Raw genomic sequence first — 16,326 nt, 5'->3', positions numbered from 1 at the left:
TATATGGATATGTTTTGATGTTTTTTGTGTTATGTAAGTCCTCAAGACTCCTGCAGCGGATCACACATGCCGCATCCGAGTGCAGTGCAAGGAGCGGCACTCCTTCTTCTTATCTAAGCTTGGCGTCGTTCGTTATCCGACCAATGAAAATTCATTCAACTTTTCAACATGTCAAGCCCCAAAGGCCTAGTAAAGTTCCAGCACAGCGACTTGGTTTATCGGTTGGACAGACGTGACTGCCTGAATAGTCAGCACTACCCGTATCTCCTTGCCAGACTATATTCGACGTGATGGTTCTCAAAGAGAGCATCTTGAATGCTATTTTGAAGAGTGAGCTCCACAAGCGTCATAGAGACCGAGGCAAAATATTGATGCTGATCATCTTGCGCAACAGGAGATACCACTCAGTGAGCCAATAGCATTTCTGCCGTTGTAGTATTCTCATCGTATACCACAGGTTCGACCGTGGAGATGTCTCTTTCATAATCGTGGCGGGTGCTATGGTATCTTTCATGATACCAGGTCTCGGTTCGCAAATCTCTCTCACACCGAATTTCCCATCCGCTCACTTATGGTGTTATATCAGCCTTTCTATATTCCGGATTGGCAAGAAGAAAGTCTGCTTTGACCCTTATCTGGGCAGTTACTGCCAGCAATGCAGTCTGTATTTTTCAGTGGTACTTCTGGGGTTACTCCCTGGCATTTTCGCCAACTGCCACCAATGGATTCATAGGCAACCTTGCCCACTTTGGCCTGATGGATGTCCTTGGTGACCCGTCACCAGGTTCCCCACTAATTCCTGACCTGTTATATGCATTCTACCAGATGGAATTCGCATGCGTCACAGTAGGAATCCTGATGGGAGGGATCGCCGAGCGTGGACGGGTTCTCCCGGCTATGGTTGTTACGTTTTTGTGGATGACCTTAGTTTATTGCCCTCTCGCTTGTTGGCCATGGAATATAAATGGATGGGCCTTTAAATACGGCGTTCTCGATTATGCAGGTTAATTAATTATCTTCACTGCTGTATGTATTCTGACATCTTTTTCATCTAAAAGGTGGAGGCCCCGTGGAGATCGGAAGCGGGGTAGGAGGACTTGCCTATGCCTGGGTGCTTGGCCGCAGGCAGGAGGAGGAACTCTTGAACTTCAGACCGCACAACGTCTCCATGGTTAACCTGGGTACATTTATGCTCTGGTTTGGATGGCTAGGTTTCAATGGCGGTAGCGCTTTTGGGGCGAATTTGCGTGCCATCATGGCGGTGTGGAACTCAATGCTCGCTGCTGCGTTTGGCGGTATCGTGTGGTGCCTTCTCGACTATCGTCTGGAGCGCAAATATACTATGGTCGGGTTCTGCTCTGGAACTATTGCTGGTCTCGTAGCAGCAACGCCTGCTTCAGGATTCATCCATCCATGGGCAGCAGTAATCATGGGCATAATCACTGGTGCTGTGTGCAATTACGCAACTAAAAGTAAGACTATTGGGTTGCTTGAGAGTGCATTTATTGACACAACCCTAAGTTAAATTTCTTCTTCGTATGGATGATGCACTCGATCTTTTTGCTGAGCACGCTGTCGGCGGGATCTTGGGTCTCTTGGCGAATGCATTTTTCGCTTCCCGTTCCATCGTCGCCCTGGATGGCGTCAACACAAATGTCCCTGGTGGCTGGGTCGACCACCATTGGAAACAGCTTTACATACAAGTTGCCTATATTTGCGCGACGTGTTCATACGCGTTCGTTGTTACTGCTCTCATCGTCAAGTGCGTCAACGCTATCCCTGGCCTCCACCTACGCACAACGGCCGAGGGTGAGAAACTCGGTCTGGACGAAGTCGAGGTAAGCCTTGTCACACTCTTGATTTTCTATCAGTCTAATAAGAGTCTAGATCGGTGAATTTGCGAACGACTACATTGAAGTACGGCGTGACTTCATGGACTGGACGGCATTTGGCAACGGTATAGGTGCACACCGACCCAACGCCGCTGGTGACAGACACGGTCAACCAGACCTCGCGCAACATGATCAAGGTCAAAATTTACGCACCGAAGAACCAAGTTCCGATAGTACTGCTGAGAAATCCCTCGAGCTCCCCCAGACCGACGCGGCCTCTTCTTAATTGCAGATATATTTCATCATCTTCCTTCGTTTACCGTTTTCGGTGATTGCATGCACCAGTCTTCACTCTCTTTTCTATTCCTACTTCCCGGCATAATTATTGGGAGGGGCACATTGCTAACCTTCTGTACTTCACTTGGCTATAGCGCATCCCACGAAAAGAGCATATCCACATAAATAATGGTACATATACTCAACATCTACTACTGGTGTCCTCACTACATCACAATATCAAAACATGTGCAGCCAAGGTTCTAGTCTGTCGGTTCTGAGCCAACATCTGTCTGGACATTAAACCATCACCGTATTTACAACAAAGGACACCTAACCATGTCAAGTTAAGTCGTTCTCGTTCCAAGAATAAACGGAAGCCACGCGCCAAAAAAGACATACGACAAGCTGAAGTAAAGGATGCTGCTTATAGTGAGCAGCAGGATATTTGCAAGAACAGAGGGGATTTAAACTCTTCGCATATGCTGGATTCCTCCAATCGAACATGGTGTCAGGCACAGGTCCGTCATCCTCCTCCATGCAATAGTAGACAAATATACGATCACCACAGATTTTAGGATTTTCCTTAACCCTCACCCAGGGCCAGGTCCACCGGGGTTCAAACGTTCATTGCGGGTAAATGCGCATTCACACCGTCTGGATGCAGACGCTGAGTCATGGAATGAAGCCAGCAGAAACTCGATCAAAAAGAGATGGCGATTTTGTTGGCCATCAGTCACCGTAACTTGAGGACCACGCAAAGAGACTGCGACCTGCACAGGATCGACTGTGGAAGGTATCAGAAACCGGTGTTGAGAAAACAAGCTGTCTTAGGGCCAATGTCCGGGAGAGTTTGTGATTGTTGTTGCAGTCCCGACTCCCGAATGAAGAGCTTGTCACGACAGTAAAACATACGAGCTCTATAAGAAGCGACAAGAGCCAATTCGCCACCGTCATGGTTTAGAAGGCGGAGCCGAGTCAGTGATTTATCATTGACACGTGACACTGTATACGATCGGAGTTTTCTGTTTCGCGTCATCTTCGGTGGAGTGCTTTCGGTCATGACAACGTTCGTCAGTAGCCTTCTTGGTAAAGGGAGCTAATCTCAGCTACTGACACATCCGCTTCAGACCAGTAGCCGTGATCCTGACATCTCCTGACCCTCAGAGGCAATGCTTCCGTCGCCGCCGTCACCGTGGGATATCGCTTCCACTATCTATATAAGTGAGACACTGTCATTGATGTCTTCCATATGTCTACCACAACCTCCGAGAAATCCTTAGAACAGTCGCATGAGACGGTTAACAATCGTCTCACTGACGTCGGTGGAAAGGACCAGCGTGCCTACGAGCGCGCTAGGCACCAGACGAAGGAGCGGCGGGAGCATGCGCAAGTGAAGGAGCGCAAGGAGAGAGCGGCTGGGGGAGTACCAGCACCAGCGCCCAAGCAGGGGCACGCGAGCCGGGCTGCTAAGAGGGCCAGCTTGGAACTCTGGGATGGCGATGAGCCTGACTCTCGTATACTCATTGGATCGGGGCGCCCCGTTAATGTTGCACCAGTGACGAGGACCAAGTCTGGTTTCTCGATGATGGCGCTTGCGGATTTCGTGACGTTCAAGACCAAGAAGCCATCCAAGGCGCAAGGTACGGTGCTGCCAGATTTCATTCATCACAATACTGACTCGGAGTTGTATATAGATGCTGACTTCGAGGTCCTCCCGCCTGTCCGTTCGGTCATTGCTCTTGATGACTTTGGACATGACATTGAGATCAATGAGCCTTGGGAGTTCATCTCGCTTGCCCCGGAATCACCCGCTTGCAAAGGCCTGTCGTATGCTCAGGCTGCTGCTTTGACCCTTTAGATTCTGCTATTGTGTTTGACATTTGATCAGTACCACACCACATCATACCACACCCATGACGACTTAAATCATTCCTACTTTCATTCATTACGAACTCACGTTACATCTTCGAGATCCACGTCATATTGTCTTGGTCCTCGTTATAATTCTACTTACTGAACTGGATGGTTTATTTGGACTTTGACAATTAATATATTGATTGGTGTTGGATACCGCCGGTGTTTCGAGTGCGCCGGTGTTGTTGGTGGTGCAACTGCTACAAATGGTGTAGCCGAAATTGCCCAAGTATGTGTCGATGCGACTGCAAGCAGCTAGATACACCAGTCGGCCAATAATATTAAACTCAGACAATCTGACGATAGCACAGCGCGAACAATTACGAAAAGCCGGTGCGTATAGTTGGATTAAATACGGGCAAAGGATGCCCCTGTCCAAATTTGAGTATATGCGGAATGACAGATGTATGTTTCAGGCTTACCTCCGTGTTGAAGACATATTCTGTGAAACAATGTGATACATGAGCTACGTCTTGTCAATTGAACAAGGGACTCGCCATTTAGAGGAAGCACACTTGAATCCGCAAAGAGTAGATACAGATACTTTAATGTTTCGCTCTGACAAGAAAACTGAGTCAGCCACGATCATGTGGGAAGGGCGGGGAGCCACACACCATCAAGAAAGTCTCCATTTTATCGTCATACTCCACAGGAACTTGATCCACATTTATCACGCTCGCGTACCCGCCTGTTGGGATGCGGCAATGCTTTTCGATGGCCTGAAATATCGCCCAGCCGTAATCGCGATACTTGGGATCACCGGTGAGCCTGAAGGCAATGAAGATGGATTCGACAGTTTCCGGGCTGCAGTACAAGTTGAATCCCTCAAGAATGAACGACGGAACAGAACCAAACATACCGGAGGATGTACCGGGCATCAAAGGGAGGAGGGGCGTTTGGGCTGGTAATTCACAAGCAAGTCAGCGTGCGACTCGATGTGACAAGTGAGTAAACATACCGCGCGCCTTTGATGTACCAGTCCGCAGGAGCCACTGAATTATCCACCCCATCGCCCAGAATACGGAAGTGCGCAATTTCAGGCGCCAGGCCGCTGATTGCCATGTTCAGTGCACATGTAAACACTACCAAGGTACATCGAAACATACGTTTGGGTGTCATGTGTGGCCATACAGGTGTTAATGAGTTCTACTCCTGTAAGCCAATCACGTTCGCCTTGTTCGGTGAGTTCGTCGGTTCGCGGTGGAATCGAGACATTGTGAACAAGGGCACCGGACGTTGTGGCACCGAGCATAAGGGAACCGCCAAGGAAGCACACGAGATGGTCTTGCTTGGGGACCAAACGCCATCCGCTATCGATCACGTTAGGGCAATTGTCATTGAAGAACGAGATATAATTAACATTTCCCCATTTTGGGTTCGCTGCGGGTTAAGCTCAGCGGTATAGAGAAGCTGGCCGGAAAGCCCCCGCTGTACCAGGTGTGTGTGGATACCTGTCATCGCTGTGTCGTACATCTAAAACGTATAATGAATGATGTTTGAATCAGACTGTCAAATATACCTCGCGATATACAAGCTCTGTTTGGTTCTAAGGGAATTATCAGACTTTCCGACATCAATATTTCCTGTATACTATGCTTACAGTTTGCAAGTATTGTTCCTGTGACTCAAAGATAAGAGCACGTTAAACTTACATTATGTTCACTCACAGTAGATATTCATAGTAAGAATCCCCGCGAGATCCGAGTCGAATCGACGAAGTTTGGTAGCGACCCATTTTCGAGCTGGCATATAAGCTGTATGCTTGGCGATTTTATGAATTCAAGACATACTCAACAAAGATGGAGGCTAGCCCGCTTGGCGTTTCGCTTGCCCTCAGGACGGCCATTACCTGAGACAATGTAGGATCTAGCGCAGAACCCTAAGCAAGATACTCACCTTTTCAGGCTTCTCCCAATAGGTATCCTCGTCGGTAAGGTACGCCAGATAGCGGAATTCGAGTTGTAATGTTGAAGCCTCGGCAGTACTGATAAACCCACTATTATCTTTATCTGGCACGCCTTCTCGAAGCGCCAGATTGATTAGTGATAATGGAAGACCAGACTCTGTCTCAAAAGCGGGTAGAATGCGGCTACCGAGTTCCTCGGCCTTCTCGAGAAACACAGGGTCTTCCCCAGACAAATGGTATGCAGACAGTAAGCCTCCCAGGACTCTAATTGTTGTCTGATGATCGAAAACACATCAAGTCGCCATTGCGCTATGAAGATATTTCTGCTCACCTCGAAGGTGTTCAAATTGCCATCCCGTTCAAATGAGAGCTTGTCTGCCACCCATGCCCTTGCACGCTGATACTCGTCCTCCAGCCCCATGATAATCATCGTGTCGATAGAGTCTACTACGGTATACCAATACCCCCTGCTTTAGTTAAGTTTGAGCCAGCGTGTGAGATTGGGTGGTACTCGTCGTCACCCATAGCATCTCTTTCTACTGAAATCAGTCATTTGGCCCATAATTACATGGATTTCGCATTACCGTATGCAAGCCACGCATGCTAAGGTGAGGTGTTAGTTCATGGCAGGCTGAGCAAATACACGTTTTCTTACTTTAAAGGCCTCTACCACTGCGTCTTGTTTTGCTTCGTCCACCGTGAAGGTGGGGACATAATTTGTTCGAACTCCTGGTAGATGTCTGGTAGGTGCACCGAGGAACTGATTGAGCGGTCTCTTTACTAGAGCTAGAAACTAGTAATGGGTAAGTAGAATTCGCTAAGTTTAAAAGTATCTTATACAGACATTGTAAAGTGCCAAAACCAACACAGCGGCTAATAACACATATACTTTCGGAAATGCTGAGCCGGACTTGGCATCACTGCCCGTCTGCATTGGTGCAAGTCATTAGGATGTCAGTGACCAAAGCAACTGTCAAATGCGCACTTCGTGACCATGCGACGACCCAGTAGCTGCTTTCTTTCTTTGTCTAACTCCTGGTTCTTCCATGACTGCGAGTGACAAAGGTGAACCAAGCTACAATACGTGGGCAACCTTTTATACTTGCCTAGGCCTGGGGTAGACCACCTTGGTATTTTGACGCGGTCCGCCTGCCGTGACGCGGCCGTGACGCGGCGTGACGCGGCCGTGACGCGGCCGTGACGCGGCTGTGACACAGTATGACGTACCTTTCCATTTTATTGTCGATGTCCATTGTCGATGAGAGAAACAACTCTATACTAATTTGTTCGTCAGTTTACTACATATTCAATAATTAAATCCTTGGCCGCCCTTCAAGTTTCCCGCAGATTTTTACAGAAATGTATCCCACTGTTACTAGTAGGTCCGTCGGCACAAGTTCGGGCCGGCAACTTGTCTGTAAGGCAAGATAAGGCCGGATCAACTCTTTCTGTTCGACTTGACTCTACATCTCATATCTGATTCCGAACGCAACATGGCCATTAAACTAGCACCAATTACCCTCCCCGTCACTGCCAGTCGTACAGATTTTGACACCGATTTTGGTCGGGAAGTCAAGGGCGTGAACCCTGGCGAACTAACTCCTGAGCAATTTAGGGAGATCGAGACAGCTTTGTACACTGTAGGTCTCGGATCTTCATCCGGTGAAATGCACTCGACTTATGTACTTTGCAGCATGGAATTCTACTGTTCAGAGATGTTACTCTGACACCGGAACAACAGTATGCTTTAACAAAGGTGGGCAAACTTGTTGATATGGCTTTCAATGGGTTCTCAGGTTCATATAGGCTTTTGATCCCGAGTCCGAATCATACGGACATGGCAACAACAAGACCCAGTCGACCAAGAAGTCTATCCTTCATCCAGACCTTAAGACGATTCCCCGGGTGCCCCAAGTTCAACTCATCGGCAACGGCACGGTCTACAACCATGAAGGTCTTGAATCCGCTGCTCTCAAGCACCCCTCGCATACAACTTTCCACAAGACCCATGTCTCGGCTGGAAACGAGGCCCTGGGCTTCACTAGATTCTATCGCTGGCACATCGATGCTGCGCTGTACGATTACAATCCACCTCGTGCGACTACCCTCTATGGCATCACCGTGCCTGAGGGTGATAGGCAGACTGTTAGGTATAGCGATGACGATGATCCATCCGGAGAAAACCCTATCTGTGCCTTTGGGGACCACAGCTTTTGTGTCAGGAAAGAAGATGTTCCAGATCCTGCCGCCTGAGTTGAAGAGTTTTGCCGTTCGGACCTCTGTTCGGTACGCACCCCATCCTTACGTCTGGATGGCGCCTGCTCGTGCGAAGTCGGACGGTCTGGGAATCGTGAACGAAGGCCTGGAATTGCCGCTGAATGAACTTCCAGAGTGGGAGCAATCAAAAATTAAAACGCTGCCTATTGTACGTCCTACTTCCATTCCGCGGACATGAGTTTCAAAAAGCTGAGCATACGTAGCTTTGGAAGAACCCTGTCACAGGCGAACTACACTTCCAAGTGCATCCTTGCGGTGCTCAAGAACTTATCGTAAAACCCTTACCACTTGGCGCTTCCCGTGAGGGTGCTTTATACCCCGATGGAGAACATATCAAGGACCTTGGGAAGGTTCGCGAACTTCTGCACTTGATGCAGCGGCCCGGTATTGCCCCCGGGGTATTATTTTTGCTTGCTCTTTCTCTATATGAACTGACATAACTTTGCCTAGTTGGTGTATCCGCATGATTGGAAGGAACGCGATCTCGTCTTGTTCCACAACCGCGGTTTGCTTCACACCGTCGTCGGTGCTTTCAAGCCCGATCAAGTTCGCGCATTCCATCAGTGCAACCTCGCCGCGTCCGATGTTCCCACTGGTCCCACGGAGCAGGATATCATTGCGTGGGCTTGAAGTCCATTCACATGTCTGAAACGGTCACTATTTGATCATTCGCTATCGGAAGCATATATATGGAACTGTACGATATCAATATGATGCTCGCTACTCGCACACACATATTTCTCTCTTGCAATCGATATACTCATCACAGTGGACTACCTGGTCATCTTGTATCCAAACTATAGCGTTGTCCAAACAATTTGTACTACAACCATCCAGGTATCGCAAAAAGAACACGACCAAGACAAGGCAGGCGAACCGTACCTGCAATTAGGGCTATAGAGACCAGATAACTAAGTATACGAAGCCAAGCGGATCCAGAGGGCATAGAAGAGGAAATCAAGAACTGCTTCAATCGAACGCGGACAAAAACGCAAAGACAAGTTTTAACGACAAAGAAAATAAAGGAAGACACGATAGGAGATCAATATTAAATTGATTTTGTAAATGCAAAGCATCAATGAAAGTCAGGCGACACGAAAGACACATACAAGACAACGACTGATGAGAATGATCAACATATGAGGCAATCGACGTATATCCACAGCGACGATTTATTGGACGAGGACGCAGGAATATCAACAGTTGTCGTTGGATTTAGGCTCCCCGGTTGACAGAGAATGCGGAGTTGGCTTGCGGGCTTCGTCAGGACCTTCGTGGGACATGGATGAAGGCGAAGGACTAGAAGACGGTCCGGGTCCCGCGGAGACAGGTGCGCTGTCTAGGTGTTCATCAGCAGGTACACTGTTACCGCGTGCCATGTCTTTCCTAGGCACCATGGGAGCGGAACTGAAAGCGTTACGGAAGTTGTACATCGAGCGGAGGTCGCTGAGACTGTGTGTTGTCTGACGATGGTGACCCTCGTCCTCAGAAACTTCTGTTTCCTCCTGTTCGTGATCTGTCTCCTCAGCCTCCTCACCCACGACAGTCCTGAGGGAGGAGACCGCGATGTTGGTATTGTTCATGAAGCCCGCGGCAGCGGGGCTGTGATAGGCAGATGCTAAAGAGGTGAGCGGAGGAAGAGAGTAGGTGCGTGGAAGAGTCAGAGGAGCATTTCGGCTCGCCGCTCGTGAAGCAGCAATACGTGCCGGATGGATTGGTGGGGTAGACGCAGCCGATTTAGTCTTGCGTGCTGGGCGGACTGTTCTGCGGGTGCTGCTCGCCTTAGATGAGGAGGAGCGCTGAGCCGCTGCCGGGGAACCGTCATCATCAGGAGCAGATTCTGCGGTGGTAGCTGGATGTGCGGAATCGACAGAGGTCTGAGAAGAATTGTCACCCTTGTGGACACGTAGATGTTGAAGTAAATTATCATTCCGATTGAAACGTTTGTCGCACGTGGGGTGAGGGCAGTCGAACGCTGATCGTGACGGATATTATTAACAAAGTCCGGAGAGGTGATGATGCAACAAAGAGGCTCACGTTTTTCATGTGTATGGATAGATCGGATGTGCCGTTTGAGATGCTCTCCACGGCTAAAGCACTTTCCGCAGTCTTCCACTTTACAGACATAAACGCGTCCCTTACGTCCCTCAGCTGCTTCTCCTTCTACTGCGGCATCGTCGCCGGCGGTAGGGACGCGGCGACCGCGACTCTTTTTTGTCAGGTTCGGAACGGGAATAGGGGGGGCCGTGCGTATCCTCGGTCCACGACGCTCAGAAGTAAATGAGGAAGAGGAAGCGTCAAGGAAAGTGTATTCCCCGGGTATTGGGGTGCCACTGGGTTCGAATGGAGGCGTGGCTTCCTTTAACTGAGGGGTATCCTCAACCATTGAACCGGGAGACGACTCCGGGATCAACACGGTAGGTTCCATCTTGAGAAGCTTCGATGGCACGTAAGTTAGGTCTTGATCCGCCTCGACGTCAGTTTCGTCGTCGACTGCCCGCGCGTCGAAGGATCGTTTGAGAGAAGCACTAGATCCTCTGTATGGCGTATCTGGGGGGTCACCTCTGCCGTGCTTTCCCCAACGAACGGTTGGACGACCTGTTGTTTGGGAACGCGTTACTCTTCGAGAATTTGGGTTTGAATCGGTTGAAAGATGTAGAGAGTCCTGCAAGGGATTGTAATGGAATGTAAAGAGTGGCGTTACCCTGGTAAATATTATAACGGAATATAAAGCAAAAAAAGATACTGACCGAATTATTAGTTTGATTAAGGTCTACTAGGGTGTCGTCATCTTCTAAAGGTGCTGGTAGAGCTCCAGGAGATTGGTTGAATTGAGATTCAGGGCTTTCCATCGTTTTTACGACGCCTGATGGGAGAATGAGAACAAGGGGCTTTTCGGAAACGACGACTGCTCACCTCTTCGACAAAGATTTATCCAATGCTGCTACAGACTAATTCTACGGTATAGAACAGCGTTGAACTGTGTTTTCAAACCAACAAAATTTCCTTGCGGGCGAACTCTGGCGCAGGGGATTTCGGACAGGGGTCCTTCGTTGTTTTTTTGCCAAACTACCCCGTTCACACGATCGAACCCTACCCACGTGTTCAACCGTCATGGTCCATGGACCACCAGTATCATGGTCCGGAGCCGTCATGATCACGGTGCACAGCGGACGACGCTGTTAACGTCTATGCTAGACTATTGCTCTGCGTAAACTCTGCTTTCAGTTCAGTGATCTCCATGCTAATGCAAATGTACCGGGAGGGTACCTGAGGGTACTCAGTGTTAGCTCCCATCAAGTTCTTACCACATTTACCAATATAGGCATCCTCGGCTCTACTGCAGCTTGTATATCGGGACCACTGGTGGGCACTTGGAACACCTGTCGACGCCTCCACAAGATCCACCCTCTATTTACTGCCTTGTCTCAGCAGTAGCCGAACTGGAGTAATAATGTGCCTTTACCGTCATGTGGCAGCTACCAGCTTCGTTTGGCATGCCCCTTCGTAGCTTTGGTTCGGATAATCTTGACCTAGATTGTATGTTCAAGAATGTACGTGCTGTGTACTGATAGTGTTGTTGACGCGGCCTAATCCCCAGGCTATGTATTTATTCCCAATTTCCGCACTTGCGTCCACCACGGGTTATCCAAGGAAACGACATTGTCGAAACACTTTCCGTTCACTTACCGGTGCTTACTTCCTTGGTTCTTTAAATCGCCGTCCTCCTTGTTTTTTTTTTTGCTATTAATAACGTTCTCATCCATCATGATAGCCCCACTGGCCGGATCCAACCTAAACATCGTGTCTTGGTCTCTACAAATGAACAGCCTGTTGCTTTCCGCACATCCGCGGCATCGACTGATGGGATGTGTCAACCTTCCCATGGACGATGGAGCGTCATCTGCTACTATGCACTGAGGCCATAAACCATTAACTCATCTCGAGGTCCACAGTGACGTTGCCTGCTTGCAGGGAATACGCGCTTCACGATAAGGTTATCTCTTCGAGGCTATGCACGAACACTCGCTAGAATCGTTGCGTATGTTCTCCGTTGTTCCATGTCCACACACTACTAATGTATACATTTGCTAAGCAGCTAATGTAGCAATTCTCAAAGCAGTCACATCGTCGGGACATGCCGACTGATTGTGAAGTCCTGCGCTTCGGTATCGCCTTGTTTCCTCCGAGTCATTCCGCAAAGTTTTCATAATGTTCCGAAGAACGTGTCGACTTGCCTAATGGCAATACGGCGATTTTGTGTTTTTGGAATATATTGGTAAGTTTGGGGAGCCTATTTGCTGTTCGGGCGCTCATGTTGCGCTGACTCAACATAGCAGGTTTCTGTATTTGGTGATTCCCAAGAATTGCCTTCGCTGCTTTGAAATTCATCTCGATAATCAAGTTGTAATTGGTTGTAATTGAATTTGAGACGCGTCAGGACACGCAGCAAACACTGACGACGGTCACGTCAATTTCGCAATAAATCGGCACCTAAGCTACTTTCTGGATCCAGGGATTATTGCGACATCACCCTTGGATCAGTCACCGCACGGCATACTCATGCTTGCCACTGGCACAAATCCAGCAAGGCTAGCTATTGGATTAGCATGGTTCGTCCGGTCTCCAGTTCCAGTTCCAGTTCCATTCGACAATGCTAATTCCCTGTCCGTTCACACAGGTTTCCGCTTAATCATCGTACGTGGCGCTCCGTCCCAACTATAGTTCCATCACTCATAGCCCGTTGAATCGGGCGAGACTATGTTGGGCAAGCGTTAGACAGCTGCGGTGCTTAGACCGCGTAGATGAATCATCACATCCGCAGACAAAACCAGGGCCTTCTATTACTGATCTTTGGTGTATTAAAAATGAAAGTTACCGACTGTCGCTCTAGATCAAGTGTATGCTCATTCGATTTTTAATTAATTTTATGACTATCTGATGGGGCCTTGCTCACTTACGTCCCGTGCACACTCGCTCCCGCCTGAATGGCCAGTCAGAAAGTGATTTGCCGAATTCAGCTGTCCGGCGGGCATTTCCATAATACCCTGCTCTATGGAGATAGAACAGGCGCTTTAGGTTCGAGTATCAACCGCAAAAAGGAAGGTTGAGCGGCATTGTTGATTCTTGGCAAGTCTCCACCCAGGATCACAATGGCGTGCACACGCCTGCCAACCGACCTCTTCATAAATGAAGCAATCGATTAAAATCGATATGCGGCGCGATACGAGTGTGATTCCCAGGGAGGTAGTCGCTCATGTCAAGTGCCATGAATAGATTCTGGTCTAATTTTCCGCAGAAGCCAATAAATAAACGATACACACCGCAATCAGGGTGGCTGGGGGTGATTAAGAAGTGCGTGATTGGAAAAGGGTCTACGGCAACGCAGTATGAATTTAGAAGGCAAGTAGCACTGTTGGTGTGGGGACCTGCGGGAGTGGATTTCCGATCCATAGATATGAAAGAGCGAGGTGATACTCTCAGGGACCTTCTCGAGGAATTCTTGATTTACGTCGCTCTGCCACCCCTGGCGCGACTGACATGCGGTGACAGGATGGAGCGGAAGCCTTTCCTGAGTAACGGACTGATTAGTAGCTACCGTAAAGAGGTTTCATGCTGCAGGGAGGAGTAAAATATCAGGCTGCAGGGAGCCGAGTGCCTCGCGTTGGGAAATGACTGGCGTAGACGCCAGATAGATCAAAGAAGGTAGCCTAGGCACAACTATGTACCTAAACTAACGAAATCTCTGTGAGTATAGAAGGCAGCGCATGGGATCCCTACCTGTGCAAAATAAAGAATACTCCGACGTGGAGATGCTATTCGAGAGGACCGAAAGGGTAGAACGTTCGTGTGATTTGCGAAACTGTTATGATGATGATAACGTAGATGAACGTTCACGGCTTGAGATCAGCTGTTAAATCGGAGTTGCCGCACAAACCTTAGATCTGAGGCCTTAGATGGCAGCTGCCCGGACCTGCGGCTGGTGCTTGTGAACCTTAGCTCTCCAAAAGAGCAAGGATTGTCGTAAAGTGTTCGGTAGCCTCGTGCTACGACCTACGACCATAGGCTATACTTTTCAATTGAAAAGCACCTCATCCAGAGGATAGCCATTAAGGAAAGCTGGTCCCGAGAGATCCCTATCGAAGAACTGCCAGTGGCAATCCGGTAAAGCAGAATCAACAATAGTACACAGGCAAGGCTTCTCTATGATCGCAAATGAGTTTCGTTAATTCGTTCTCTTGACTCCGTATCACTACCAGGTTCGTTAGGCGGTGCAAGGTTTCTTCAAAGGCTGTACTAAGGTTGCAGTACTAGATTCTTGGCCATTGGTTTATCATCTGCTCTCGTTTCGTAGGCTGTCCCCTCCTTCAAGTTCACCTTCATCGCCGCTCAGAAACTGCGGTACTCATTGACAGAAGTTGACGCCTTTATTGTTCTCCATCGCTTCTGACAGAATCATTTTCACGAACACTCACGCGCACGACCTTTGAACACGACGTGACTCATTTGAAGGGCAGTGGCACTCTGGCAGCAGTTTACTCCACAGCCTCGATCGCATTCTATACAGCTTTCTAGGCCTTTTTCCGGTGTCCCGCCGTTAACCAACGCGCTCCCCGCGATTGTTCCATTCTCAGATCTTTTCCCCCCTCAATTGTAAATTACATTCACAGCCACACGATCACATCCGCTTAAGGTACCTGAACGCGACCGCTAAGCTTGCCTTGTGCGCGAACCTGGTGATCTGCCGTCCTTGGTATGACCAATAATTTCCAACTCGAATCATTTCCCTTATTTTAGTGTCTCTAGATAAATCTGGGCTCATATTCACTCCAGACAAGGCATCTTCCGTATTACAACTCTGTCCTTAAAATGCAAATGGACTCGAATATTCGTCCCTCTTATTTCGACTCTGCTCCTTATCCTTTCCCCCATCAGCCAGCCCCACGACAACAGTCTGGACGTTCGGCGGCTGTCAACATGTCAAGCTCCCCGTATTTCGCTCGCACACATTCGCATTCTAGTTCTAGCCTTAGTCTTGGCCATTTCTCCCCCTCTTTTCGTTTCAATTCATATTACTCCCTTGCACAGCAGTCGCCACTTCCTCAGCCACTCCCAGACTATAGCCCATACCCGTCTGACAGCTCGGCCGCTTCCGCTGAGTCTCCGCTCTCTTCTTCATCAGCCAACGAGAGCCCGCTTCCCGAGCCTCCCGTCGATTCGATGGAGAACGATACATTGCATGTTGCTAGTGATGATTATTATCCCTACATCATGACCTCGGATGACCTGGTGGCCGCTGGATACTTGTTCCCTCACGCTCCACGGGCATTCACCCTATCGGGGTATGTGGCCGAGAACCCGGAAGTGTATAAGCAGCCTGTCGCAGCGCCGTTGCCCATGCCCTTGTCAGTCGCAATGGGGTATACTTTTTCACCTGAAGCGAAAAAATTTCAACCGTTGTGTCCTCCACCGCAGCCCCAGGAAGCGGATCCTCAGCAATACAGCAACTCCTTGTATGGCTCTCCTCCTACCCCTGCAGCTAATCTCACCCATCCTGCGGAGAGCGATGCACACTCTTACCCACAGGATTTTGACGCTGCATACCAGCCGCAGGCGGCCACAAGTTCTTATCATGGTTTCCCGGCTTCCGTCCCTCCAACTTCGCATGCCTGCTACCAGCAGCCTCGTCAGAACATCAAAGTGGAAAGCATTCCCGACCTTGTAGCTTCTTATAGTCCGCCAGCCGATGTTTCCAACTCGCCCAACAGTTTGGCAATTTATGATGGTCTTTTCGAGACAGGTGCGTACTCGTCGGATGTCTGGACCGCTGTACCTGACGTCCTCAGCATCAGGTTCATCCCCAATTGGGCAGCACAACACTGGCATCTCGGAACTAGTGATGCGCTATATGCCAAGCCAAAGCAGTTCGTTGTCGTCGATGGGCGTGCCTGTGCTGCCTGCGCCTGTTCCGAGACAAGCATATCTTGGATCATCCATCGTCAGCGATTGTGAGCGCACGTGTCAGGAACAGGAACAGCAACGACAGGCTTTGAGAGTTCAGACACAGGGTTTGCAGGAGCAGAGAACTGTGCGACCTGCGGAGGTATCACCCGTGAT

At 49.1% G+C, this 16,326-nt stretch overlaps 5 protein-coding genes across 5 annotated transcripts; 3 read left to right on the top strand and 2 right to left on the bottom strand.

Moving 5' to 3' along the window:
* The first annotated feature begins 105 nt into the window (after positions 1-105).
* Positions 106-2,374, top strand: DFJ58DRAFT_705045 (ammonium transporter). The gene is made up of 7 exons (XM_041383698.1): positions 106-330; positions 395-407; positions 458-528; positions 587-1,003; positions 1,059-1,472; positions 1,522-1,838; positions 1,888-2,374. Exons 1-7 carry the CDS (start codon positions 291-293, stop codon positions 2,116-2,118), a joined length of 1,503 nt encoding a protein of 500 aa, XP_041242135.1. The 5' UTR covers positions 106-290; the 3' UTR covers positions 2,119-2,374.
* Positions 2,375-3,171: 797 nt separating this feature from the next.
* On the top strand, positions 3,172-4,153 carry DFJ58DRAFT_796246 (uncharacterized protein). Its single transcript, XM_041390575.1, has 2 exons — positions 3,172-3,751; positions 3,806-4,153. Exons 1-2 carry the CDS (start codon positions 3,361-3,363, stop codon positions 3,967-3,969), a joined length of 555 nt encoding a protein of 184 aa, XP_041242134.1. The 5' UTR covers positions 3,172-3,360; the 3' UTR covers positions 3,970-4,153.
* On the bottom strand, positions 4,108-7,089 carry DFJ58DRAFT_796240 (glycoside hydrolase family 47 protein). Its single transcript, XM_041390574.1, has 18 exons — positions 6,917-7,089; positions 6,776-6,859; positions 6,577-6,724; positions 6,383-6,470; positions 6,263-6,320; positions 5,922-6,206; positions 5,816-5,874; positions 5,693-5,767; positions 5,617-5,620; positions 5,545-5,571; positions 5,386-5,498; positions 5,132-5,335; positions 4,984-5,076; positions 4,885-4,926; positions 4,640-4,829; positions 4,523-4,583; positions 4,448-4,467; positions 4,108-4,396 (listed from the first exon to the last, which is right to left on the bottom strand). The coding sequence occupies exons 1-18, from the start codon at positions 6,977-6,979 to the stop codon at positions 4,346-4,348; spliced, it is 1,665 nt and encodes a 554-aa protein (XP_041242133.1). The 5' UTR covers positions 6,980-7,089; the 3' UTR covers positions 4,108-4,345.
* A 335-nt stretch (positions 7,090-7,424) lies between these two features.
* Positions 7,425-8,838, top strand: DFJ58DRAFT_717075 (uncharacterized protein; the record flags this gene model as incomplete). Its single annotated transcript, XM_041384313.1, is given in 6 exon segments — positions 7,425-7,571; positions 7,625-7,687; positions 7,738-8,122; positions 8,142-8,356; positions 8,412-8,606; positions 8,659-8,838. 6 exon segments carry the CDS (start codon positions 7,425-7,427, stop codon positions 8,836-8,838), a joined length of 1,185 nt encoding a protein of 394 aa, XP_041242132.1.
* A 248-nt stretch (positions 8,839-9,086) lies between these two features.
* On the bottom strand, positions 9,087-10,853 carry DFJ58DRAFT_466927 (uncharacterized protein). The gene is made up of 2 exons (XM_041380524.1): positions 10,246-10,853; positions 9,087-10,183 (listed from the first exon to the last, which is right to left on the bottom strand). Exons 1-2 carry the CDS (start codon positions 10,634-10,636, stop codon positions 9,405-9,407), a joined length of 1,170 nt encoding a protein of 389 aa, XP_041242131.1. The 5' UTR covers positions 10,637-10,853; the 3' UTR covers positions 9,087-9,404.
* Between the last annotated feature and the right edge of the window lie 5,473 nt (positions 10,854-16,326).

The sequence above is a fragment of the Suillus subalutaceus genome, assembly GCF_016647625.1.
Source record: "Suillus subalutaceus strain FC151 chromosome Unknown DFJ58scaffold_79, whole genome shotgun sequence".
NCBI lineage: Eukaryota > Fungi > Basidiomycota > Agaricomycetes > Boletales > Suillaceae > Suillus > Suillus subalutaceus.
This window is presented reverse-complemented; position numbering and strand designations above follow the sequence as displayed.

Coding starts and splice junctions, on each gene's coding strand:
- DFJ58DRAFT_705045 (XM_041383698.1), top strand. CDS start 291: ATGGTTCTCAAAGAGAGCATCTTGAATGCTATTTTGAAGA. Junction 529..586: donor TTTCATGATACCAGGTCTCG/GTTCGCAAATCT, acceptor GTGTTATATCAG/CCTTTCTATATTCCGGATTG. Junction 1,839..1,887: donor TCGGTCTGGACGAAGTCGAG/GTAAGCCTTGTC, acceptor ATAAGAGTCTAG/ATCGGTGAATTTGCGAACGA.
- DFJ58DRAFT_796246 (XM_041390575.1), top strand. CDS start 3,361: ATGTCTACCACAACCTCCGAGAAATCCTTAGAACAGTCGCATGAGACG. Junction 3,752..3,805: donor GAAGCCATCCAAGGCGCAAG/GTACGGTGCTGC, acceptor AGTTGTATATAG/ATGCTGACTTCGAGGTCCTC.
- DFJ58DRAFT_796240 (XM_041390574.1), bottom strand. CDS start 6,979: ATGGAAGAACCAGGAGTTAGACAAAGAAAGAAAGCAGCTACTGGGTCG. Junction 5,875..5,921: donor ATTGGGAGAAGCCTGAAAAG/GTGAGTATCTTG, acceptor ACATTGTCTCAG/GTAATGGCCGTCCTGAGGGC. Junction 4,927..4,983: donor TGGTACATCAAAGGCGCGCG/GTATGTTTACTC, acceptor GTGAATTACCAG/CCCAAACGCCCCTCCTCCCT.
- DFJ58DRAFT_466927 (XM_041380524.1), bottom strand. CDS start 10,636: ATGGAACCTACCGTGTTGATCCCGGAGTCGTCTCCCGGTTCAATGGTT. Junction 10,184..10,245: donor TATCCATACACATGAAAAAC/GTGAGCCTCTTT, acceptor CGTCACGATCAG/CGTTCGACTGCCCTCACCCC.